Source organism: Stigmatopora nigra, chromosome 7 (genome assembly GCF_051989575.1).
Source record: "Stigmatopora nigra isolate UIUO_SnigA chromosome 7, RoL_Snig_1.1, whole genome shotgun sequence".
In the NCBI taxonomy this organism is placed as follows: Eukaryota; Metazoa; Chordata; class Actinopteri; order Syngnathiformes; family Syngnathidae; genus Stigmatopora; species Stigmatopora nigra.
The window spans coordinates 6,588,555-6,613,087 of NC_135514.1; the positions used below are offsets into that span (position 1 = coordinate 6,588,555).

At 39.6% G+C, this 24,533-nt stretch overlaps 6 protein-coding genes across 11 annotated transcripts; 3 read left to right on the forward strand and 3 right to left on the reverse strand.

The window, feature by feature from the left end:
- Positions 1-227: 227 nt before the first annotated feature.
- On the reverse strand, positions 228-4,824 carry LOC144198948 (lipid scramblase CLPTM1L-like). The gene is made up of 17 exons (XM_077720215.1): positions 4,412-4,824; positions 4,245-4,336; positions 3,591-3,768; positions 3,195-3,316; positions 3,041-3,119; positions 2,724-2,841; positions 2,537-2,631; positions 2,261-2,345; positions 2,066-2,166; positions 1,921-1,974; positions 1,797-1,847; positions 1,631-1,713; positions 1,262-1,296; positions 834-889; positions 688-732; positions 443-576; positions 228-304 (listed from the first exon to the last, which is right to left on the reverse strand). Exons 1-17 carry the CDS (start codon positions 4,610-4,612, stop codon positions 238-240), a joined length of 1,596 nt encoding a protein of 531 aa, XP_077576341.1. The 5' UTR covers positions 4,613-4,824; the 3' UTR covers positions 228-237.
- mrs2 (magnesium transporter MRS2) lies at positions 4,568-11,798 on the forward strand. The gene is made up of 12 exons (XM_077720218.1): positions 4,568-5,682; positions 6,146-6,210; positions 6,361-6,397; positions 6,516-6,628; positions 9,502-9,663; positions 9,739-9,869; positions 10,006-10,122; positions 10,551-10,620; positions 10,797-10,879; positions 10,955-11,072; positions 11,146-11,259; positions 11,336-11,798. The coding sequence occupies exons 1-12, from the start codon at positions 5,415-5,417 to the stop codon at positions 11,393-11,395; spliced, it is 1,338 nt and encodes a 445-aa protein (XP_077576344.1). The 5' UTR covers positions 4,568-5,414; the 3' UTR covers positions 11,396-11,798.
- Positions 6,641-9,265, reverse strand: LOC144198949 (integrin beta-1-like). The gene is made up of 7 exons (XM_077720216.1): positions 9,109-9,265; positions 8,532-8,782; positions 8,193-8,398; positions 7,831-7,960; positions 7,432-7,738; positions 7,082-7,360; positions 6,641-6,992 (listed from the first exon to the last, which is right to left on the reverse strand). Exons 2-7 carry the CDS (start codon positions 8,779-8,781, stop codon positions 6,812-6,814), a joined length of 1,353 nt encoding a protein of 450 aa, XP_077576342.1. The 5' UTR covers position 8,782; positions 9,109-9,265; the 3' UTR covers positions 6,641-6,811.
- A 130-nt stretch (positions 11,799-11,928) lies between the features above and the next one.
- On the forward strand, positions 11,929-16,483 carry fez2a (fasciculation and elongation protein zeta 2a). Of its 5 annotated transcripts, XM_077720222.1 has the most exons (10): positions 11,929-12,395; positions 12,968-13,076; positions 13,237-13,356; positions 13,491-13,623; positions 13,888-14,150; positions 14,272-14,352; positions 14,609-14,684; positions 14,762-14,827; positions 15,105-15,130; positions 15,601-16,483. In XM_077720222.1, the coding sequence occupies exons 1-9, from the start codon at positions 12,118-12,120 to the stop codon at positions 15,113-15,115; spliced, it is 1,137 nt and encodes a 378-aa protein (XP_077576348.1). In that variant the 5' UTR covers positions 11,929-12,117; the 3' UTR covers positions 15,116-15,130; positions 15,601-16,483. The 5 variants fall into 5 exon arrangements, 4 of the variants coding, with proteins under 4 accessions (XP_077576348.1, XP_077576347.1, XP_077576346.1 ...); XR_013326805.1 differs by having other exon boundaries at positions 14,762-15,130; XM_077720221.1 differs by having other exon boundaries at positions 15,105-16,483.
- Positions 16,484-16,723: 240 nt separating this feature from the next.
- Positions 16,724-17,524, forward strand: clec3ba (C-type lectin domain family 3, member Ba; the record flags this gene model as incomplete). Its single annotated transcript, XM_077720508.1, has 1 exon — positions 16,724-17,524. A coding segment is annotated over one exon (408 nt), but the record flags the coding sequence as incomplete, so codon positions are not given.
- Positions 17,525-18,204: 680 nt separating this feature from the next.
- cdcp1a (CUB domain containing protein 1a) lies at positions 18,205-23,947 on the reverse strand. Of its 2 annotated transcripts, none has more exons than XM_077720213.1 (9): positions 23,704-23,947; positions 22,576-22,782; positions 22,103-22,465; positions 21,652-22,020; positions 20,833-21,030; positions 20,146-20,514; positions 19,713-20,060; positions 19,541-19,628; positions 18,205-18,949 (listed from the first exon to the last, which is right to left on the reverse strand). In XM_077720213.1, the coding sequence occupies exons 1-9, from the start codon at positions 23,762-23,764 to the stop codon at positions 18,523-18,525; spliced, it is 2,430 nt and encodes an 809-aa protein (XP_077576339.1). In that variant the 5' UTR covers positions 23,765-23,947; the 3' UTR covers positions 18,205-18,522. The 2 variants fall into 2 exon arrangements, with proteins under 2 accessions (XP_077576339.1, XP_077576340.1); XM_077720214.1 differs by having other exon boundaries at positions 18,803-18,942; positions 19,537-19,628; positions 23,704-23,946.
- Positions 23,948-24,533: the final 586 nt, after the last annotated feature.

The window sequence follows — 24,533 nt, forward strand, 5'->3', positions numbered from 1 at the left end:
AAAAAAAAGTAGATGAGCTTACAATTTTCTTCAAATTCAGCCAATTCACATTCACAATATGAATATGGGTGAAAGGAGCATGTTTTACTGTAGGTGTCAATTATCAAGTGATCTTCATTGAGCTGCAGCAAAACAATGGCCCATTATGTGTGTATTTATGATATGTTGGCAGGAAATGAAGTTTTAGAAAGGATGCGATGAATGAGGGAATGATGGGGAGCTGCTGCTTGTGCTTGCTCACTGAGTCTTGACTTTCTTGCTGTGTGATCCACACTCTGACCTTTTGGCTTTTGGAATGAAACACCTGATGTAAAACGGAACATGATAATCAAGGTCTGTCATTATTTCCATCAACATTGAATTAGAGTTGATTGTTACACTAAAATCTATCCATGTTTTTCAGAGACTCACTTCTACATTGTTGAACAATGTTGTGATTTACCTTCTCTGATAGAGGTAGATAAAGAAAAAGATCTCATCTCTGAAACAGGAGAGTTGGTAAGAAGACAAGAAGGCATCAGAGGAGGAGAGGGTGGCAACGCAGGAGCACATGTCTGTCACCAGAGTGTTGACTCCCTGGTACAAAAGGAAAAATAATAATCCCAATGGTGAGGAAAAAAAAAAGAATACTACGAGACTTATCTGTAGTATTCTTTTTTTTTTGGAAGGAAAAGTAATCCAACTTACTCTATACATCAACACTGCCCCCTGCAGATGGCTCACAGACCTCAGCTGATGAGGAAAAGCCACATAACATCTAATAGGTGAGTGCTACATTCCAGTTTTAAGATGTAAAAGAACAGACTTAAAAAGATTTTAAGAAACAGACTCACCTTGTGGTTAATAAATAACTGAGGAACCATAGATAGGAAACCAAATGCGTACACTCCTGTAAAATAAGACACTTATCACAACTCCAAAAATGAACTAATACATGATGTCAGTGTCTTAATGGGGTATTGTTACATGTCATTTAATTGCAGTCAAAGTTACTCAAGCATTTTGATTGTATTTATTTGCAAAATGTGTTAACTACAATTTAAAAAATAAACAAAAAATAGCTGATATTAAATGTAGTTTACCAACATCTCAGAGTACCACTTTTTGGAAAATTATGTCTCAAAAGTTTAAAATAAGCATATTTATAATTTAGGCAAATATTCCAGTGAAAATGTAGACAATTTTGTAAGTTCACACATTTGGCAGCCGAAGGAAATTGAAAATAGCACAAATAACATGATAAAAATGTATATGATCTGACCTGTCACCAGGCTGTTGATCATCCAGGAGAAATAACTATGAAAAAGGAATACATTAATCAATTGATTTACAAAATATTTTGGGTTCTTGATTATACGATTGCTTGGTAGGCTGGAATAAAGAATTTCATCATACGTGGTGGGAAGACTTTTCACTACCCTGAATCAATTTGAATTCATTTCATCAGTCAACAACATATATTAATCATAAGTGTATTTTGTCACCCATTTTACTATTGATTTATATCAGAGTGTGTTTAAACCTGGAAAATACACAATTCAACTAGCTTGATACAATCTTTCAATGGGAAGATTGTGCCCTGAATAAAAATGAGATAAAATAGATATTAAAACAACTGGGGGAAGCTCACCATTTTTTCTTTAAGTAGGCCAGGGAGAAAATAGCCCCACTGACGCACAGGGGATAGATCAAGTAGGACAAGTATGTGGACGCCTGGAGAGAATCACAACACATAAAATAAGAAAGAAAGAAAAAAACCCATTCCATTCCATCATCACAATGAAAAGAAGAAGCACCTGTTTGTCAAACTCCACTGTACGCTTTTCTTCTTCATCCATCTTGTTTACCTTCATATGAGATTTGTTCCCTTGTTAAATTCACACAGATGCTGACATGAATGTGTTTTTTTTCAGCACTCACCCAGAGTCGTCCCCACTGCACGTTGATCCGAAATACTTTAAACACCTTCCATACCTGATGAGACAGCAAGCCAGGTACCCACTTTAATTTCCCTATGGTGTTTTTTTTTTTTTGTTATCCTCCCTCCATTTCTGACAAGATCTACCTCCACACATGCTGCCACCCCAACTGGAAGTAGCACCAACAGGCTGGTCTCCTCAAGCAGGCGCAGGAAAATCAGCAAAGTACCAAAACTTCGCCACAAAACTTTTTTTTATGGAAAGTGGATAAAACACATTGCTTTGTAATCTCAAATTGTTTCATATATAAAACACAGTATTGACTTTGGAAAACATCTTACCGGATTTCCTGGACATTCCAGCCATGCTCTTCTTTTTCCTCCAAGAGCCGACGTCATTTTTCAGAGCCAGAAATTCACAGATGAGCTGTAAACATATGAGGTTAGTCCTCTTTTAAATTATACAGTTTATCTCTATTTTCAATAGTACTAGTACATATGAGATAGTTGGAGCACCATGGAATGGTCGCAAGGTATGAAAAGTATTTCCAATCATATCTGTGAACAATTTTGAATATTTTGATAAATATTCAGGAGTTTGTGACCCTCCATTCTTACTTGCAAAGCTGTGATGAAGGCAGTGAGGACAAGAAGGTACAGATTAGAACCCACCAGGGTCCCTTTAATCTCATCAATGTACTCTTCTGAGAACCCTAAATGAAGAAGAAGGTAATCGATTTTGGGTTAATATTTACGCCCAAATTGCAAAGAATTTCTGTTGAAGGGTTCCTCCATTCATCCTCACCAAACTGCCGAAGGGAGTAAACCACATCCTGGAGATGAACCCAGAATCGGAACCGTGTCAGAGAAATGCCCTCATAGGACACAGTGAGGGGAAGATGGGTAGTGCTTCTATTGATCTCCTGAGAGAGAAAAAAAATCACATAGACAGGTAAATGAACTCCACGACCTACACTAAAAGTCACAGTGGAAATAGACATGCTTGGAAATTTAAAAGGACAAACACTGTTTAAGAATTTTGCCATTTAACTCAATGTTAAGTCATGAAAATAATGGCTGCCTTTAGATTCATCCTGAAATTTTCAGTTGTGTATTCTTTACCATGAGATCTTTGACTCTGAAGCTGAGCTCGTCAATCAGCAGTAGAGGAAGGTAGAGAATCCGTCTTCCTTCCTGTGAGCTGACAGAGAATATTAAGTTTAAATGGATGGATGTAATGATCTGTGTAAATTTCTCTTTTCATTATGTTATTTACATTCTAACGTAGCGGCGCATATCACTTGGCATTCCTCCTTTGGTGAATGGGAAGTCCTCTGACATCATTGTGACAGACAGGCGGGGTCTCCAGTGGGCTACCGCCTGCTGTAATTTGGAGCCCTAACACCCAGAAAACACAAATGAATTGTTCAAAAATATAAAACTATTTCACTAGATTAAACAAGATTCTTTCCACTAGGGTACACCTGATCCAGGTGTTATATGCTCCTTAAGTATCACATCTTATTTTCAATTTAATTATTGTACAAATAGTACAATAACTAAAATACCTCCATAAAATAAGTAGATATTTTTTAACCCATCCCCAATACAGGTTTTTCTTTCTTTTAAGTTTCCATAATGCAGATGAATAACTTAATAAAAGTGAGTGTACCTTCTGTGGGTCTCTGTGCCCTTCTGCTTTTGCAGGGCTGATGTGGGTTGTAAGCAGAGCAGCGTGGTGGACTTCTCGGCTGTCATCCAAAGGGGAAATGCCAGACTTGTGAACATACACCACCGCATACAAGCTGCCATTGGCTCGAGTCTCTTCTGGCAAGGGAATGTTCACCTGCCTACACGGACAGAAGAATGCAACATAGTAGGCAAGTGGGAGTAAAAATTGTTATTATGTTCAGAGGCTTGTCTGAATCAATCACATTTACATAATACACAAAGTTAATACATGCTGCGTAAAATTGCTTTCAATTAGAATTAGAATTTAAATGAGGTTGGATTCCAAATTCAAACACAGATGATGAAAGGCAAAATTGTGCCCCTATATTGATGACTGATTCAGTTAAACTCTCATTACAGAAATGTTTAAGTACTTTGTTTTGACATGTGCTGGCACATACAATACAAACAAAAAAAAAAGATTCATTTAGAGAATCATCCTAATTGTTTGTTAACAAGAATTAAAACTTAAAGCCCGATTTCAATTTATTTTTAGAATATGTGTAGCATATGTTTTTTTTTTTTTTTTTTTTAAATCTGTATACCAAGTAGAGAATACAGAAACATCCGTGCATTAGGTGAGGGTAAAACTCACCTCTCAAATGCAGACTGAGGGTCGAACAAATCAATTCTTAGAGCCAGGTTAAGCTGACTGTTGTCTGGAAGGAGGCAGGTGAACAAACTCAACTAGACGGAAAACAAAAGAAAAAAACATAAGTTCTTAGTTCATCAGTAGATTTGGGTTTGAGCACCAGGAGCTACCTGCAGTCTGGGTTTGGCCGACAGATATGAAGCGATGCAACCCATCCCTTGGTCATCTTCACAGGGTTTGGTATTGAGGAATCCGTATAGTAACCATGCGGTGTGGGCCATGTACACCACAAACACCCCCAGAAGGAGCTTGGCCATGGAGCTCCTCCTCCCCCCGCTGTCCGCAGGCTTGGTGCAGCACGATGGGAACATGATGCAGGGTCTTGACAACAAAACGCAAAAGCGAACAATGGGCTGAAACGGGAATTGGGTTGTAATCGAGGTGGATTAAGGTCGCCTCCGGCCCCGTTTCGGCACGCCTGCTCTGCGCCGCAGCATCTTCCTTCTATTGATGCTGATGCTGATGCTGATGCTGATGGAGCTCCCCGATTGCGTGAGGAACTTGAACGCATCATCATAAAAGGACATTGATGTTTCAGAATCTTTTCGTTTAAAAATATAAATGTATACAAATAAATAAATTATTTAGATGAAAATTCTTACAAACATTGATTATAATTACAGGTTGTGATGCCTATTTCAACAACACTTGCATGCATGAAGAGTGAAGCTCCTACCGTTGAGATCTTTGTCGTCTTCGCGTTGCCTTATGGGTAAGACGCATCTTGTCTCCAAAGTTTTTAGAGGCTAAAAGCGCGACATTTATTGCCTGTTGTGTCCATGACTCATTTTATGTTTAGCGACGTGAAGCTCTCTTGTGCTCCCCGTGTGTGAGCGTACTGTCAGTAAGTTTTTAAATTGATAATTCAATATAGAGTACAGAATGTCACCTGTTAGCTGCTATGCTAACTAGCATAACACCAATAACAGGATGACAGTCGCTTACAGAAGGCTACATGATGTGTACGGTATTCCAAATACGGCAGCAAAAAATGAATACCTCATACTATTGTCTTTCCCTGTCGTTGTGTACTAGATCCTTCCAACCCGAGGTTCAAAACAAGTCAATTATTTATTAATTCATCCTACCTTGGCTATTGTTGATATTACAGTGATGTATCTGCCAAACAGAGGACCTGTGCATTCGAAACGCCTGTTAAGATTAGTTAGTGCTCTTCCATGGGTGGGTGGGAATCAAACCCGCGGTCCTTTTGTTGGTCGTGCCATGTTTTGCTGCACAAGATACACAGTGCCACCACCACTGCACAACAGTCAAGGTGCTCTGAGGGCACTTTGCTGTAATTTCGTGTTTCATTCAAGAAGAAGAGGTCCAAATTGCTTGAAGAGAAACAGGAATCTGTTGCAAAATGCAGCATGGCCTGGTAAGTAATATTAGCAATACTTTTATGATCATCTTTTACTTCATTCCTCAGATATTTGCTTGTTTTTCCTAAATGTAAAAATAAAGTGACACTTGTAGCAGAGGAATGGTAGAATTATTTCATTCATTTTACAAACTGCTTTTCCTCATCATGGCCATGGGGGGTGCTGGAGCCTATCCCAGCTAAGGTGAGTAGGTGGGAGACACCCTGAATGGTAGGCCAGCCAATCGCATGGCACAAAAAGACAGACGACCATTCATGCTCACACTCATGACTATGGGCAATTTAGAGTGTTCAACCAGCATAGCATGCATGTTTTTTTTCGGATGTGGGGGGAAACCGGAGTACCCGGAGAAAACCCACTCAAGCCTGGGGAGAACATGCAAACTCCACACTCACACAGTGATGGTAGAATATCTGTTCCCAATTCGAGTATTACCAGTGTTTTTTTTTCTTTTTACAGTGACCTTTGTACGCAGCAGAATGACCGAAACTCCCCTTTCCACTGTGCCATCACCTTTTGTCGTGGTGAGCACTACTTCAATAGACATGGAGTAGAGTGCTTTAACAATTACACTACATCTTTTCCCAATGAATTGAAATCATATTTCTTGAAATGTTGTTACTTTGCTCAATTTGCCTCCATTTGCATGTCACTTTTTTTTTGTATTGTTACAGATGAGATTTGACCAAGAAGGAAATGTCACATCATTCGGTAAGTGTTAAAAAAAGGGCAGTATCTCATTCACAACAGCCACCTGAAGGTGGGTCATGTGAAAGTAATTTTTGTTAAAGTTCACAGACTATTTTTGGTTGGTTTGGTTTTCTCTTAGAGAAAAAGAAAACAGAGCTTTGCCAAGAGCTAAGTCTTCAGGCTAGGGATCTTCGCTTTCAACACAGTAGCAGCCTCAGCACCAGGAACAACTGCATTATCCTACGAATGGAGGTAAGCCAATAATTGATCAAAGAATAATTGCACTATTTATTTATTAATTTTGTGTAACACTGAAGCATGCAACAAAAGCAAATTTTTACTCTAATAATCATGTTAAATGAAATATAACACCAGATTTGTGCACAATGTTTGAGAAAGCCAAAATCTATGTAAATGATGCTTGAGCCTCTTGCATCATTTTCCCTGTGGACATTCTTTCACAGCTGCCACTTTGCAGTATGTCCCTTCGCGGGTTTGGGTAATGCTGAAATAGAAGTAACAAGAGTCTTCGTGGCTCTTCATTTTACAGAGTGCGTGCATATCCTCTTTATTCGCCACTTTTGTCAAAATGAGGTGGTTGCATTCGTCTTCACACCTGAAAACCAGATGATACCTTCAGTTAGAATGGGGAAATTTGAAAATTTAAAAAATGACCTATCATGATTATAACCTCAAAGATCTGACCTGTCTTTTTTGGGTCCAGTCCCAAACGCCAGGCAGTCCACACATTCTGCATAATTCTCACAAGGGCTTAAACAAGAAGGGCAACTCTCACAGGTCGGGCCCCCATAAGGCGGATCACAACGACAACTCCCACATTCACACATTCCATTATTGTTACATAGCTGCTGATTTGATGCCATGCATGAGGTTGTGTCAAAGGTGCAGCTGCAATCTTCACTAGTCCAGTCATTGTCGCAAATGCACTGTCCACATTCGCACTTGCCATGCCCACCACATATTCTGCAGACAAAATAAAATGTATTAAAAAAATGCCGATTGGCAACAAGTAATAATAGATTGTGTTTTGATACCTGTTGTTGTGGTAGGGGCAATCAAAATTGCTACACTCGCAGAAATATCCGCTATATCGTTCATTTGGATTTTCTCTAAGATGACATTCGCAGTAGCCATCAACACACGTCCCCCTATTGCTGCATAATGGAGAATTTGGTCCCTCACGGCAATATTTATCATCTCTATCAAAGCCTGACTCTGGGTTGATCTGGCAGTGTTCTCCAAAGTAGGGTTGGTAGCATTCACAAGAGCCGCAAACCAGAGCTCCTTGTCCTCCACAAGTTGGACTGTTTTCCTCACGGTTTCCTTTGCAGTCACACTCACCTGCAGAATATCATTTGTATGTGCCTTAATTTGACTTTTGTAATACCATTTTTTTCACTTCCCCCTCTCTCCAAAACATAGGTGATACTCACAATCTAACATTATTTCCAATTTGAGACTTTGTGTAAATCCTCTGGGTGTAATGTGGACTAACCAGGGTTCTGTCCGGTTCTGAGTTGAGTTCTCACTAGTTGGGTAACAATGGGAAGCATCCACGTTCACCTAGGCAAAAGGGGTAACATCATTATTATTATTATTATTATTTTAATATTCTCACAAAGAGAAACTTAAGCGCAGATTTGTGGATGTAATGAAAGAAGAAGAGTAGTTAGAGTTAAGTCAGAAGACAAGAGGTGGACAAGGATGTCATTTACTAAGGCAATGTCATTAGGTTGGTTTAAACTGAAAGGGAGTTTGCAAGCACTTCCCCTCAACCCGCCTTAGATTTGCTAACCTCTACCAGCATGTTGCCATGCCGAATGTTGCTGAATGTGATGTTGACTTTAGCCGGCAAGTGGTTGGTGTCAATATCCATCTCTGGAGTAAGAGGGTTTCTCGCCATGGTGTCGTAGTATAGTGCAAATGACTGTCTTACAGCAGGCCGCAAATGGACGCTCACTTCCTGGGGATGCAGGAACAGTCCCTGTTTTGGGTTCTTTGCTGTAAAAGACCATTGGACATTTCACATTGAAATTTCACATGCTATCACATGTCATTTCTTTTTTTTTGCAGCCTTTCCTCGATACGTGTATATATAGTTAGAGCCACCACAGAGTAATACTGTTTTACCTACTCTCATTCCTGATGACATGAACACTGCCTTGAGGGTTATACATGTGACGTGTTTCACAGCCTGACTTCTTTAGCCCACGCAAGGTGTTACATCGGTGTTTCAAATGAGGGCCAGTGCACCACACACACTGTGGGTCCAACGTGATGCACTGGCTGCAGTTAGACGCAGTCAGACACTTATGTTTTTTAGCCCAGCTGGATGACAGAAATGGCAACAGCAACAGGAGAAGAAAACCCATCTTGACAGCCATTCTAAGGGGAAATAATTGAGTTGTAGTTAAAAATGTATACCTTGTAGCCAGGATAATGTATTGATATATTATCCATTAGTACAAATACTTCATTGTTTATTTGCTGGTCAATGTTTTTTAATCATATTTTCTTTTGGGATTATTACTGTAGTCAAGTTTTCTTTTTCACAGTATGTACAAATTTTGTATCCTAGGATAATTGGTTAAAAGCTGGCCTATAGCATTGACAAAACGCACTCTAAATTGTCACATACTCTGTGCCTACTTCAAATATATATATTTTCAAATTTGTTTTCTGTCAATCAACCATAAGTACAAGTTACTTACTTGATTTCCTGATTGCTTTTTCTTGGCTACGTTAGTTGTGTCTGACTCTTCAATTAGCAACACTTGAATAACTTTAACCTGAAATTACTTTTTGCCCTTTTCGCATTAGAGCTGCTCATGTATTGCATGTAAAACTTGGAGCGTATGGTAACTTGAGGGAATGATTATGTATCTGAAGGGTCAGCTTTGTCAGGTTGCAGCCCATTTATCGATGTAGTTGTTCCCTCCAAATATTGACTGTTCAGACAATTGGACCTTAGACTCTTGGATTACATGCTTTAAAAATGATGTGAGGGGGAAAAATTGAAAGCAATACGATCGGAAAAACAGTGCTGCCCTTGCAAATTTTGCAACCCATGACCTCTCTATGTGCCAATTTTTGCTTCTCCACAGTCGCTGAAAGCAATTGTGACTCCCAATTGCCTTTTGGTGTTGGATTTCCGTGGTCTGGGATTAGAGCGCTGGCTGGTTCTGGAGCTTGCCCCGCAACTGGCTTCACAGACTCACTCCCTCCCTTTTGAGTTCAGGGCTCTGGAAGCCATATTGCAGCACAGGGTGAGGCTAATCAGTTATTTGTCCAAGCTCATTTGAACTCCTTGTCAAGACAGGGCTAAAGCGTGCTTTGAACAGGTAAACAATCTTCAAACCCGATTGAACAAAGTTGAACCAATAATATTGGATATTTTGGAATCACTCGTGGATCCCAAAATCCTGTCTGCCGATAGAAGTAAACTACATATACTATTACAGAACAGTAAAAGGTAACCAAACTAATATGAGCAGAAGTAGTAGTGTTGAATTAATATGAATTATGTATGTCACATTTGTTTCAAATCGTACACAGTGAATCTAATCGATATTTTGTTGCAATTTTTTATTCCTTCAAAATCTTAACAGTTTATCAGAGTTGGAAACGGACATTAAGGTTTTTAAGGATTCCCTGCTGAAGATTTTGGATGAGGATGAAATTATTGAAGAACTTTGTCTCACAAAGTGGACAGACCCAAGAGTTTTGTGAGTATTTGCATGTACAGTTGTGAATTAGCACATTGCATTTGGCAGGACATTTTACCCCAATCAAAAATCATCCTATTATGAGCTACCAATTGCATTTCTTAGAATCATGCTAAATATCCTCATTTGTCAAGGACAATAATGGTTTTCTTAATGTGAAGAAAAATTGTGGGCCTTGTTGGTATAACATTCTATAAACAAAATTTTCCACCCAGAAAGTGAAGTGTACTTTTAACTCAAAATATGTACGGGTCACCGATTTTATTTTCACTGTACAGGTGATTTTGATTGTACACACAAGTAATTTTGATTTTACATTTCAGACCGTATTTGTTATAATTTCTGAATATATTACCGTACATACCGTACATTTTAAAAATTATTCTTATGTGAGATTTTTTCTTCACAGTAAATCTTTGTCTTTCCAGTGAAGAGAGCAATTTAGGGATTGATCATGCAGAGGAGATGGAACTTTTATTGGATAATTACTACATGCAGGTAATAGAGTTCATATGAACCATTAATTGAATTGAATCGAATGCTTGGAATAAATTACTAAGCCAAAGGGAGAATGTCCCCTATACTTTAACTTTTGCTTTCTTTCACTGCTCTGGGTTTGAAGCTACCTACTTTTTACTCACACCATTTTCGTTTTTTCACTTTGGGCTGTTTAGGCTGAAGAGTTGGGCAACAAAGCCAGGGAACTGAAAGGCCTGATTGATGACTCGGAGAGTGTGATCTTTATTAATCTGGACAGGTTTGTATTACTCTTGAAGAATCTGCAACATAATCTAATCCAAATGACCTAAAAGGTAACTGTTTTGTGTTTTAGCCATCGAAATGTGATGATGCGTTTGAACCTGCAACTGACCATGGGTACATTCTCACTTTCCTTGTTCGGTCTGATTGGGGTTGCTTTCGGCATGAATTTGGAATCGTCTTTCGAAGAGGTGAAAAGTTGTTGTTTTTTCTGGCAATAACAACCAAAATGATATCTGTTGACACACTTGTGTGTATTTCCAGGATCCTCGCGTTTTCTGGCTTGTTACAGGATTCATGTTCCTTGGAAGTGGCTTGATTTGGAGACGCCTGCTGTCTTTTTTGGGACGACATTTAGAGCCGGCATTACTTCCACCAGTAATATTGTCTTCTTATACTTCTGATTTTAGGCTCACAAATCGTTGACAGAATTGATGACTACATTTTTTGTTAGATCCCTCCTGTTTGGAAGAGAAATCTGAAACCATCTGACATAAAAGCTGGGGTGAGATGATGGTCCCCACTTTATACAGCTTGTTGGAATGACCTCATATTTTCTCCAAAGAAGAGGCAAGTCTTTGCTCATCAGGATCCTCTTGAACTCTAGTTTGTATGTTTATACGCATGCAGTTTGTTTATTTTGGTCCATTGTTGCAAACACCACTTCACAGTGTGAAATCCCATAGAAATAGAAGGGTGAAGTCATGTGCCATTTCCTAATTTTATATGATACCGAAAAGTATATTATGTATACTGTAAATGTCATGATTGTTTTTTGTTGCTTAACAATTTATGATCACATTTTAATCGTAGGTATCTAGTCTCACTAGAGACTTATTTTTATTTAAATGTATTGTACTTTAGATACTTTAAATAATTAATTGTCACTCCACTGATTAAACAGTCCAGTGTTGACACTCTTGATATAATGACTATTGTCACCAAATATAACGACAATGTAACTAGTGCTCTCTGCCAATATTAGCAGCATTAGTTTGGGAGATCCATCTATTTCATTGTAGTTGCCATTGTCTCTGAAAGAGTTAATGCGCAGTTTGATGCAACCGCTAGTCGGCAACGTGCAGCCTGAGTCCCCGCTGCAGGGGGGCTGCCAAGCAGCATCAATGTGGTTTGAGAAGAAGAAGAGGAGAAGGAGGAAGGGGGGATGCATCAACCCGCCACCCCCGTGCATCTATCTCCATCCAGCCTGGGCGGGTAGGCTGTCCCGGGTGGGCGATGGCGACGCCCCCTGCCCATTTGGACGACGGCTGCCCGCTGAAAGGAGCTGAGATGCTTCTGTTTAATGTTCTCAGCGGTGGGACTAATGAGGATGATGATAAAGATGGGGGGCTTTGGGGTCTACGCAGGGGGAGCAGCGATCTGGCACTCACGGAGGATCTGATGAGGGATTCTGACCAGACTTTGTCTTTGTGCTTCGGGCTGTGGAGTCCCGCGAAGGTCAGCAGCGAAGCCCTGACCACGATCGCTGAGGATACGTTGCTACAGTCGGATGAGTAAATCGCCGTGTCGTTGTTTTTGTTTATGCTGCTGTTCTTTCTGGACTGCACTGTGAATTCAAAGCATGCTTCATACATTCATCATTCGTTATCCATTCATTATTTTTAAAGCGCTTATCTAGATGTGCTCGGGAGCAATCGCTAATCATAATAACTCGTATGTCAAAGCCGTCCTAAACAGTCTTTTGCTAATCATAATAACTCGTATGTCAAAGCCGTCCTAAACAGTCTTTTGATTTTGGTTTTAACCATTGTATCTTAATGCTCTTTCAAATAGATTAAAATTTGGCGGACATTCAGTAGAAGATTTGGCTTCAAAATCTAATTGACTACTTCATATTTATTAGGTTGACAAATTATTTATTAATGATTTGGTTATTATTTATTGATTGTTTATTATTATGATTATGTATTGTCATTATACTTGTGTAATGACAATAAAATCATTTAATTCAATTATGTATAAATAATAGTGCCTATTTATTAGTACCTCCTTATTGAAATATTAATAGCCATCTTTAATAAGGAGGTGCTTGCATAAGTATGAATTTCCTCTCATGTCCCCACAGAATCTGGAATGCTTTAACCAAAAGCAACAAGCAGATGACGGCTGTAAATTGGAAGCATTCGAGAGCCCGCTTCCTCCTTCGGCCTGCCTTGAACCCGGAGGAGAAAATAGTTAGTGACTCCCATCTCTCCCTCCCTCCCACCGACCTTCCCTGAGTGTCCCACTTTTACTACCCGCTAAATCTCTCCTCCATTCATCTGAAAAATCTCAGACATCCTCTGAGCCAGAGAAGATTTTAATCCTTCCTCCCCTGTTGTGGCGTCTACTTAGAGTCCGTCGAAGGAGGTCGCGGCGGATGCGTCTGAAGTCGAGGAGCTGCGGGAACAGCTCGACATGCACTCCATCATTGTCTCGTGCCTCGTTGAGGAACCGCTCTTCACAGCAGAGCAGGTAAGTGACGGTCTACCGGTAGTTTATTTTGTTAAATAGAGATGTTGCAACAGCTTCAGTTGGATTGGGGAGCGATATATAGGTGATTTTCACTGGGGTCATTGCAGCCGTGTGTGTGTTTACTGACTATGTAGGTGATTGAAGAGATCGAGGAGATGATGCAGGAGTCGTTTGACTCTGAAACACAGCACTATCCTGCACAGTCTAAGATGTCCGTGCTCTCTGTTAATGTAAAACATCCCACAAGAAGTCCCAGCTATGAAGAAAGTGAGTGTGGATACAATTCGCTGTCATCCAGGTCTTAGTATTTTACTAAGATGAGGAAATCAGGAGGTTGTTGAACATGTTTTACCTTTTTAATCCAAATAACTCGTAGGTGACCTACCAAATTAATGTAGACCGTAGGTGGAATCTTCAACTACCTATCTATATCTATATTTGGAGGCTGACAAAATCAATTCAGTTATGTTATATTGACTGTAACTAAATATATTGTGTATATTACTTACTGTGTCTATTTGTGTGTAACAGGATTGCACAAACTCAGCAAGATGGAGCTGAACAAGCGTCTGGAGGAGGCAGAGAGTGCTATCAAGAATCTCTCGGAAGAGCTGGTGCAGCACTTAGCTCTCAGGGATGAGCTGCTCTTCGAGAAGGAGGTGAAGAACACGTTCATCTCGGCGCTCATTGATGTGCAAAACCGACAAAAGGAGCACCGGGAGGAGCTGAAGAAGAAAAAGAAGCATAAAGCGGCAGCGATTTCGCAGAGCCACACGGAAAAGTCTCTTGGATCTGTGAGGTTTTTTTTTTTTTATTTCAGGACCAACCTGATGATGTTTGCTAATTTATTTTTTATTTATTTTTTTGGGCACGTCATGTGACATTTCTTGTTTTTCTGATGTTCTTCATCCTCAGCGTTTCAGCATGGAGGGGCTCTCCTCCGTTATTCAAAACAGCTTTCGACAAACATTCGGGACTGGATGCAGTGAAAGACAGGTTCATTTCTTTTGTTCATTTTCGGGACTCACCATAGATTTTGGGGTAACATTTCAGAATTAACTATTAATTGTACACATTCAGTGGATCAAATGTTTAAATGTATAATTTTTGCACAATTTACTCAGTGGATAATAAACTTCCCAACAGCCTTGAGTTATATTTTCGGGAGTTTAATTTTATTCCCTGCAATTAACAATGCATGGTATATGAGTCTTGAATTAATTTTGCATTTTAATTTTTCATCCCATGACAGTATTTGACCACCATCATACCGTATGAAAAAAAAGGACTCCCTCCTTCCATTGAGGACCTCCAAATCTTGATCAAAAGTAAATTTCTTTTCGACTGCATCATTAAGTTTGAATCTGTAGGATCACCATTAAGTGATTGATCTGTTACATTTCAGTCCTACATGCAATGAGAGACGACAGTGACAAGGTTCCAGCACTCCTGACAGATTACATTCTCAAAGGTAGGCACTTCACCAAATGGGTTATGCGTGCAATGCAAATTTTGCTAGAAATACTCATTTAACTGTGTGTTAAGATCAGTAATTATACTTGCTAGTATTTGACAGTTCAGTGTCAACATTTTTTAGACATTTTTTTCCCACCAAGTTCAAATGTTTTTCAATTGGAATATTTAGGTTTACACATTATTTTTAGTCGTTGAAATGTTTCCGGTTTGCTCGACTTTTTCCCGTCCTTTGTGTTCTAATGTATGGTTTAATGCTGTCTTCTATTTGCTAGCTTTGGTATAAGCAACACTTGGGAAGGTTTGTGACATACCTCAAATGACCTGCACTTTTGTGGTGTTGTTACTCATTGTGACACCCTTTTCCGCACTGTAACCGTGGTGCACTTTGACCCCTGGCTTCACTAACCAAACTGCACTTGCACACTGTATTAATGATTGGTTGTCTAGTTGTTGTCAACCTATTTCATTAGGTAACTAAATTTAAATATACACTGCCACAACATTACCTAAATTTTAAACTATTTTCAGCTCAATATTAATTTGACAATATATTTAATAACAAAAAGTATAACAATACAGAATAGTCAAGAGTTGTCATTTTTTAAGCTTTTGTATCCGATATTAAATGAATGTTCTTAATGTTGTGGTTGATAAATGTGTATTGTAATTTCCCCATTGCTTTTTGTACTTAGTGATTATAAACATGACTCTCTTCTGCAGCCTTACACACATTTATATGCTAAACTATATCTCTGTGTGTTGTTTCAGTGCTTTGCCCAACATGACCAGGAGGAATTGAGCATGACACTTGGGAGAGCCTTCAGATGACGATTGTTTATCCCCCAATACTAAAGCACAATTATGAGTTGAATGCTTCATTTTTGCATGTTATTTCTTTAAGATGTCTTTTGTTCAATGGTGTTTTCTGTGATTTTCACAACTGTGTAAATTTGGATTTTTAACTACTTGGATTCCTTTTTCTGTCAAAGGAATCTGCCCTGAGTCGCAATGCGAGCTTTGTAGCTGCTCTGCTTATGCGATGCAAAGGGCTTTGCATTAATCCAAAGTGCTTACGACCTGCTGAGCAATGATCAAATGTGCACAAAGCACAACGGGGCTCCCGGCTAATCTACACAGAGGTCAACTCGTATTAGCGACCCAGCTGCTGCTATTTGACGGTGAGAAATAAACATCCGAACAAAGTGTTAGCAGGGGAAAGATGTTCATGACATCAGGGATCATAACACACAATCACCAATTCAGGCAAGCTTCATAAATTTCAAAAGAATTGTGTTATGTAACATTAGTATTCCACTGACTAAAGATTACAGCCACTGTGAAAGTTTGCACTAACTTAAATTAACTAATTGACTGACTATGCATTTTAGTGATGGTGTATACTGTGGACTCAAGCACTGTCACTACTATTTGAGTGTACTGTACCAGACCGTTGTGCACTGAGCAGTAAAATTACTGCTGGACTTTTCATCGTGGATGTATTGCATACATGCTGCCTTTTCAACTTTTGTACTTCAAGGTAAAGGATGTATTTTTCAATGAATGTTTTGTTACTAGACAATGCGGTATTTGCTTCATTGTTCATTTATTTGACGAATGTTCCTTTTCAATATATTTATATTTTAGATCACAATGCTGTTTTGTGTTTGTGGTTTTGGGGGATTGTGGGTAAAAAATGGGTGTATTTTTGTTTTTACAATTTAGGTTATTATTTAAATCTGGAAAAGAATGAAATCGGCAATCAATTTCTGAAATTAAATTGGTAGGTTAAAGTTTTCTAAACTTTTCAAATTAAATGTGTTTGAGAATTCATAAGAAAATCTGTTAATCCAAAGCATACCATATTTAATCATACGTATGTCAATGACAATTCCTAGTTCCAAAGCATACAACATCACGCGTCCCGGGCAAGTGTTTCCTCGCTAATCCGGTCAAGAAGAATTTCCACGCAGCCAGTGATGACTGCGTGGCCAAGGGAGGCAGCCTCAGCACCCCCGTGACAGGGGATGAAAACGACAGGCTCTTCTCTTGCGTACGTCAGAGCATCGGTCCTGAGAAGCCCATCTGGCTGGGCGTCAACGACATGGTGACCGAAGGCCAGTGGTTGGACCAGTCGGGCTCCAATTTGCGCTTCAAGGACTGGGAGACAGAGATCACCACACAGCCGGATTTCGGGCGTGGCCAGAACTGCGGCGTCTTATCCACCACAGCCAACGGCAAGTGGTGTGACGGGAGCTGTCGATCTGAAAGAGCTTCTATATGTGAGTTTAACATTGTTTGACCTTACTAATAAGTCATTTTTTTGCATAACATTTGATCAGCACTTACTGTCTAAGCAGTTGCAATTTGTTCCGAAAAAAAGGACAGTTTAAATACCTTAGATTTTTATCCTTATATTTGATCACTAACCTAAATAAACGTCATAGTATTTTTCTGTAAATGTTCCTCTATGGCATTTCTTTTCAAGACCAAGCAGATCAAAAAAGCATTTATCCTCCAGAGCAAAGTCAGTCATCTCCAGAGAGATGAACAGCAGTTCAACAAGCTTTTTAAACATGATGTTAACCCGAAGCCTGACTGCTCAGAAAGGCTAAACGATCAAAGGAAGAAGTATTTGAAGGGGAAAAACTAAATCAATAAGGTGAGGTCAGATCATATTTACTCTCTTTTTGGTATTCACAATCTACTATAAGCTACTTTTCAGATGAAAGTTCAAAAATATTCCTGTACAGCAGATAGAGGTAGTTGAGTTCAGAGTTGAGCAAAGACCTTCACCTAGCTCTAAAAAAAAATCCCCTGGTGGCATAATTTGCTGCGAGTCAGGATTCTGAGTCATTTGAGCAGAGGTCTTGCAGAGGGAAATTGCGCAAATGCTTCTCCCTCCAAATAAAATGACCTCATAAAGGGTTTATTCATCCAAAAGTGCCTTACATTAGATTACCATCCCTTGTCAGAACTGTATTTTTTTAATGATTTTCAATTTCTATTTTATATGGTATAAAGACTGTTACCATATATTGTGTATAGCAGCAATATTTAGATTATTAAAATAATCTTAAATGTAAAAACAATGCAGATAAAGTTTTGAAAACATTCCTTTAGAGCAGCACATGCCGACCTATTCTGCAAAAATATGAATATTAATTAAATATGTGGGTATATGTGTGCTCTAGCTGACTGAGCTTTTTAAAAATATAAATATTTCTTTTAACTTCTACAACTCACATGCTCTGTAAATACGATTCATATATATATACAGTAATTTTGTTGAACGTTACTATTACTATTATATATTTCTGGTGACATTAAATATAATACGCGGTATGGTTAGTTTTAAAAGTTCTGAGAATAAAGCATCTTTTCACACTACTTTATTAGCATTATAAAAAATTGCTAAAAGACATTTAAATAACAATTGAAAACTAGTCTTTTTTTTTAGGAACAATAGTTCCTTTTCTCCCAAGTAGAATATTTCAATTCTGATTTGGCTGCCGCTGGTGAAGAAAAAACAGGCTGCAGCAACCAGGCTAGTGTGAACACGTCTAGTTTGTGAATTGTTTGTCACAACACGTGTAGAAAAAAAATATTAAAAATACCATTTGATGAGCCTTATTAGTCCCACAGCCATCTGAAACGAAGCCCTCCAAAGTCAAGTGGAAATCCCACATCCAATCAGTTCCCTCCCTCCGGCTCCAGCCTGGGCCCCATCTTTGCCGATTGGCCGTCCGGGGAAAGCTGGGCCTGATAGATCACGTTCTCCACCAGCGCGTGGTTGTGACTCAGGGGTCTCTTGGGAAGCGGGGGAGCCTGAGGTGACGCTGGGTACTCTTGGTAAACTCCCGTCTCCAAGTCGCTGCCATCTTTTGTCACTTCGGTGTCCATTTGGCCCGTAAAGGACTGGTATGTGTCCGACTCCGTGTAGATTCCCATCTCTGCCCCTTTTCTCAGCAGGTGCGTGTAGACAAGCGAGTCCTCAATGGAGGCGTACACGTGGGACTCGTTGTCTTCCCGTGTTTTGGGGAAGACGGGTCTCGGGTGGAAGCTGGTGCCATTGGGATTATAGATGGACACTTCATGTGCAAGCTTCTTCTTCTTTTTCCTGTTTGGAAGCAAGCCATTAGATCAATGCAAGCACTCAAAAGTATACTTTTTTTAAAGTAAGTCCAGGTATAATGCATGTACTTTTCTATATGTTCTTTAATCTTCACATATCTTTCACTCATATCGACAAGAATGTTCACCTCAAACCGACTGATTCCACTAGTAAATTTGAGAAAAAAACAACTTACAAATAGGGTCGCCATGATTGAGCAACTAATTGACGATTAATATGTTATCAAAATAGTAAACAACTGTTTTGATAGTTGATGAATCATTTAAGAGAACTTCTTTAACGTCAAATTGTCCAATTCTGCCCTTTATAGTAAATATTTTATTTCTATTTATTTATTTTTTTAAATAAAGGTTGTTTATTTATTAACAAAATAAAAAAATGAATATTTTTTTCTCTTAATGTATGGAGAATAATATATTCTTTAGATAGAAGGAAAATATTCTCTATTTTTTATTGGATTTTTTCACTATTTTTTCCATTACAATACATAACATTTATATGAACAATTGATCAATCCGCTATGCATATGCTGTTTAGTGGCAGCAGCGCTGAAGAAGATAAATAAAAAGCACTTACTTGATTACAAAACAGACCACCACCAGCACGGCGATGAAAAGCAAAACCAAGGCAGCGACCACACTCACTATAATAATCAACAGCTGGTCTGAATGAGACAAAACAAGAGACTTCACTGTAATCAATATGTAAATTAAATCTTTCACTTAATAGGTGTGGAAAATATAGGTACTTTTTTGGACGGTTATCTCCGTGATGACCATGAAGTCTCCCCTCTCGGGCATGCAGTTGGACATGTTGAGGTAAAAGTTCTCCGAGACGCTGATCTCGTCCGCCATTTCATCCTCCCTGCGACTGTAGTCCTCCTCCAGACTGTCGAACCTCTGCACCCGGATGTTGGTGTGGCGGTTGGCGCACTTGGGCTGACTGAGGTTGACGAACTTCAAGTGCGCCTCCATCTTCGGGGGGAGCGAGACGATCCAGGAGACGGTGGCGTAGGATTCCATCCCCATGGGCCACCCGGGGGTCGCCAAAAAGAGAGGCTCATCTCTTTTGGGGGATACTGTGAATATGTATCTTTCTGTGTCGGAGGAAGGAGGAAACAAACATGATCGATATGGTTCGTAAATCATTCTTAGAATGGAATCAAGCTGGCTTTTTGTTACCTGTTATCTCCCCTTTTAAGCTAACAGTCAACACGGGCTTGGCAGACGCTCTTAGTGATTGGCCGCCCACTCTGGTGACGGTGACCGATACGTTGTTGTGGATTTGTATCTTTTGAATGGCCCCCTGCGGACAGAAACGCCCTAGGGTGGAGCCGTTATCCTCCGTCAGGGCGATGATGCTGTCGTTGCAGGGCTGACCCTGCAGGGACTGCTTCAGGGGTCCGACTAATGAGCTCAACTCCACGGTGCCGTGTGGGGGAGCACGGAGGGTCCAGGTCACGGCGCTCAGAGGGGACGGCAAGCAGCTTGGCAAACTAGGCACCGCAAGAGGCACTGGGGACTTCGGGCAATCTTTAAGTTGAGTGCAAGCTGTGCAAAAAAAATCAATAATGGCATTGTCATCCTTGATTTATCATCAAGTAGAAGGCATGCTTCACTTTTTACACATGTACATGTATTATGCCTTATTCCAAAACACGAATGAACAAACGAATTCCACTGTCACTCATCAGAACAACATGAAAAATGTAAGAAAGTGATGCACTCTGGATACAAATAAAAGTTCCATTCGACAGCTACAATGATCAAAATTCAAAAGTGAAGAAACATAGACTACACTGAAGCATGAATAATGGCAATGAATTAAAGCCTATTACTTGAACAGGTATGAGTCAAACATGGCCTTACCGATGACTCCACTAGCTGTGACGTTGACGTGTAGAGGAAGACAGTCCTGGAAAGACAGCTGAGAAACACCTCCGGATGGCACTGTGATCTTCTCCATTGTCACAGAATTCAACTTCATCTCGCATTCAGAAGCTGACTTCAGCCTCTCCAGATGCAAGGAAAGTCCCTTGATTTTCCTCGAGTCCACATTACACAACACTGCAGGTAACAGTTTATGAACAGTTACATCACATTCTCGTTCTCCTCACAGATATTTCAAATACAGAAGGAAACTTTGAGGGGGGTTTTAACTGAGGAAGTGTCATTTGTGATTCATGGGTGAAGCAACACTAAAGCTTCCCAATCCCTCAAACCTGGGGGCAACTACAAATCACATTTTCCAAGTTATCACTACATTTGCCCTGTCTCAAAATGTGTTTCATTTGTTTTTTTTTTTACATTTAAGAGTTAAAATATGTGATGCCCTGAACTACATCTACCTGTTACAACATGTCAAATCATAATCAGTCTTCCAGAGCGGTATGAGTACTGAAACTAAAATAGCTAAATTCATTTTTCTTTAAATGTCAGGTTTTACAATATTGGTCATTTGAAACAGTAAAATAGTCAATGGGCAAGCAATGTAAAATGCTTACAGTGTAGAACCCGACTATTTGGAATGATAACAATTTCATTATGACTATGCTATTTACTGTGGGGAAAATAGTGGATTTCCACAAGGGATTTTGGTTAGTTTTTCCTTGTATTTTACTTGAATGATATCTTAGTTTATTGGTTCTTAAATGGAATAGAATTTCAATGTAAATGCTGTTCACATACCTGGTGAATTCACCCTTGAAGATGTCACCCTAAGTTTCAGGGACAGACCTGGAGAACCAGCTCGTCTTCTGTCCATTTCACAGTTCCTCAGAATCAGAGAAAAATCTCCTTGATTTTGGACTGGCTGGTTGTCCGTCAAGGCTGTGACTACAGCCCGCCTGCCTTTGCTATGATACTCGGCCGCAATTTCCTTCTTGACACAACGTGGCTCTGTGAGGTTGAGGAATTCAATCGCTGCCCCTTGTCTATTCGTGATCTCAAAGTACCATTCCATGACGTCGTCATCGGGAAAACTCTCAGGAAAGTTGGGAGACAACAACTCAAGGGAAGACGTCATTTGTGGCAAAGACACTGTGATTTTGGCAAGAGCTAAAAATAAGAAATTGACAAAAAAAATAAAGAACTCAACTTAAGATATATTGAAGCTTATTTGATGAAAACATTAACTTACATTTGATGTCCTCTGCTACAGACACAGCAAACTGCTCCCTTCGGATCTCTACTTCTGGTGGGACGTCCAAAGAGAAGCTGCCTTGCTTTAGAATTTGAGCACTGCTTATCGGGCCCATCTTGCAAAATGTGCCAATGGCCACAGTCCCTGTAGCCTGGAAGGCCTTGAAGGTATATGTATGCATATCTGGACAGTTTTCAGATGGAGGAATTTGTCTCAAGCTTGTCCTGGTAAAGTCCACCAGGACCGACTTTGGTCCCAAAGATCTTAGATTCCAGGTGAACCTGCGGTGAAACACCAACCACGGATCCAAGTTTGATTCCCCCTGACTGATGTCATCATTGCATGATTTAGTGGTGCAGTCTAAGTAGAGATACAGTAAAGAATAGTGAGAAACACTGACTTACTAAGGGATAGACAATGTTTATCAACATAGGCAAGTACATCAACAAGTATAGTGATACTGAAATTACCTATGTTTCGTGTGATCTCCACTGTGAATACACGTTCAGGTTGGGGGCAATTGAATTCCACTGATACTGGGGTGCCGCCTTTTAACAATAGGGAATTGTCACACCTTCGCCCCTCCCCGGTACACACTTTGCATAATGACCCTTTGGCCGTATTGCTGATGTTGACGGTGCTGCCTCGGTCAGGCGTGAGTCTCAGTGTCTGGAAACCTGGAAATAATTACATTAACTTTCATTTTAATCCCATTACAACAGATTGTATTTTTATTCCATTGTCCAAACCCCCTGTAAGCATTTCTAAAGCATTCTGCTCCTACTGGTAAGATGTTCAGACATGGTTCTTTCTCTTGCCAAAAGATACCCTTCCAAAAAAATATTAACAGTTGCCCAATCCACTTGCAGGGGAAAAGGGAACACTGGTTGCCATTTCCAAAATAATGACCAATGAGGTGCTGTCCAATCATCATCATCATCATTATCAATCACGAGCCAACGTTTCACATGGATTGGACAGTCAGCAACGTCAATGGCAGGTGAATAATAATCAAATTGTTCTTGCTCTGAGAAAGATGTTATCTCTTCTCGCCAATACCAGTATGCCAATATTAATATCTGTGCAATACTATATTAAAGTTGCACATTGCCCCTTTCACGTTTTAATTTGATTCAAACTAGATATATGTGAATGTTTTGGATATTCTTATATTTATTTTTTATAGAGATTATATTAGGGCGAAATCTTGCTTTTCAAATGTTGCACGACCACGCCCCTTATCTTGATCATTATTTTCTTTTTTTAAATAAGAGGTGCTTAATCGATATAAAAAAGCTACTCGACTGAAGAAAAACCCAGAAACCCAGTTTTACCAGATAGATTTAATCATAAAGGCCACACCAATACCAACAATAACAGTTCATGATGAGACTCATTTTCTTTATAATAGCCCTGCTTGGTTTCTTTTGACTCATAAAATCAACTCGTACACTCCTTAAAGCGAGCAATGGCTGTATACGCAGTTGTTTAGCCGCAGAAATAATAATAATAACAATGTAAAAGGCGTAGTTAGGAACTAACAGGTTTTTTTTTTTATTAATATTGATCGATTACTACTATTTGGACTTTTGACTTACCTGAAACGGCGAAGAAGAAACTGCAAAATAATAAACAGGCCCGGAGTCTGAAAAGCGGCATGCTGTCCACAACAATTCACAAAAACAGTGCGACTGTGTTCCCGATTGAAATTTGTGGACCTTGGAGCATGGTGAACTAACTCGTTGTGTCGTCTTAGGGGGAAGAAGTGTTGATCCACTGCTATTCGTTTATCATGTCGACTTCCTCGAAGTATAGGTGAGTGTTGTAGGGCGTGGCCAACTCTCAACTCGCAGGTAAGTGAGAGAGGCATTGCTTCTCGACTGACGCACCAAATTTGAATTTTGCATGTGTTGAGGAATACTAATGGTGATTAAAGTAGAATGTCTGCTTCATCAACCCTTATTTGGTTGAAGTAACTTTTCAAATATAATAGACACACAACACTGCTAATAGGAATACATTGGACTTAACTAGTTTTAAAAATTGCATAAATAAAACCATGGTTAATTCCTTCATTTTCTAAAAAGCGCTTATCCTCACAAGGGGGTGCTGGAGCCTATCCCAGGAGGCTTCGAGCAGCAGGGCGTGGGGGACACCATGATTCGTTGGTTAGCCAATGGCAGGGCACTCATACTAGAGCCAATTTAAAGTGTCCAACCAGCCTGCCATGCATGTTTTTTTTTTTTTTGGTGTGGGAGGAAACTGGAGTACCCAAAGAAAACCCACACAAGATCAGAGGGAATATACAAACTCCACACTGTGAGGACTGACCTGGAATTGTATCCTCCACCCCAGAACTGCGAGGTCAACGTTTTAACCCCTCTCCCACCACTTTTCTGGTGAAGCTTAAACAATGAAGCAACATAAA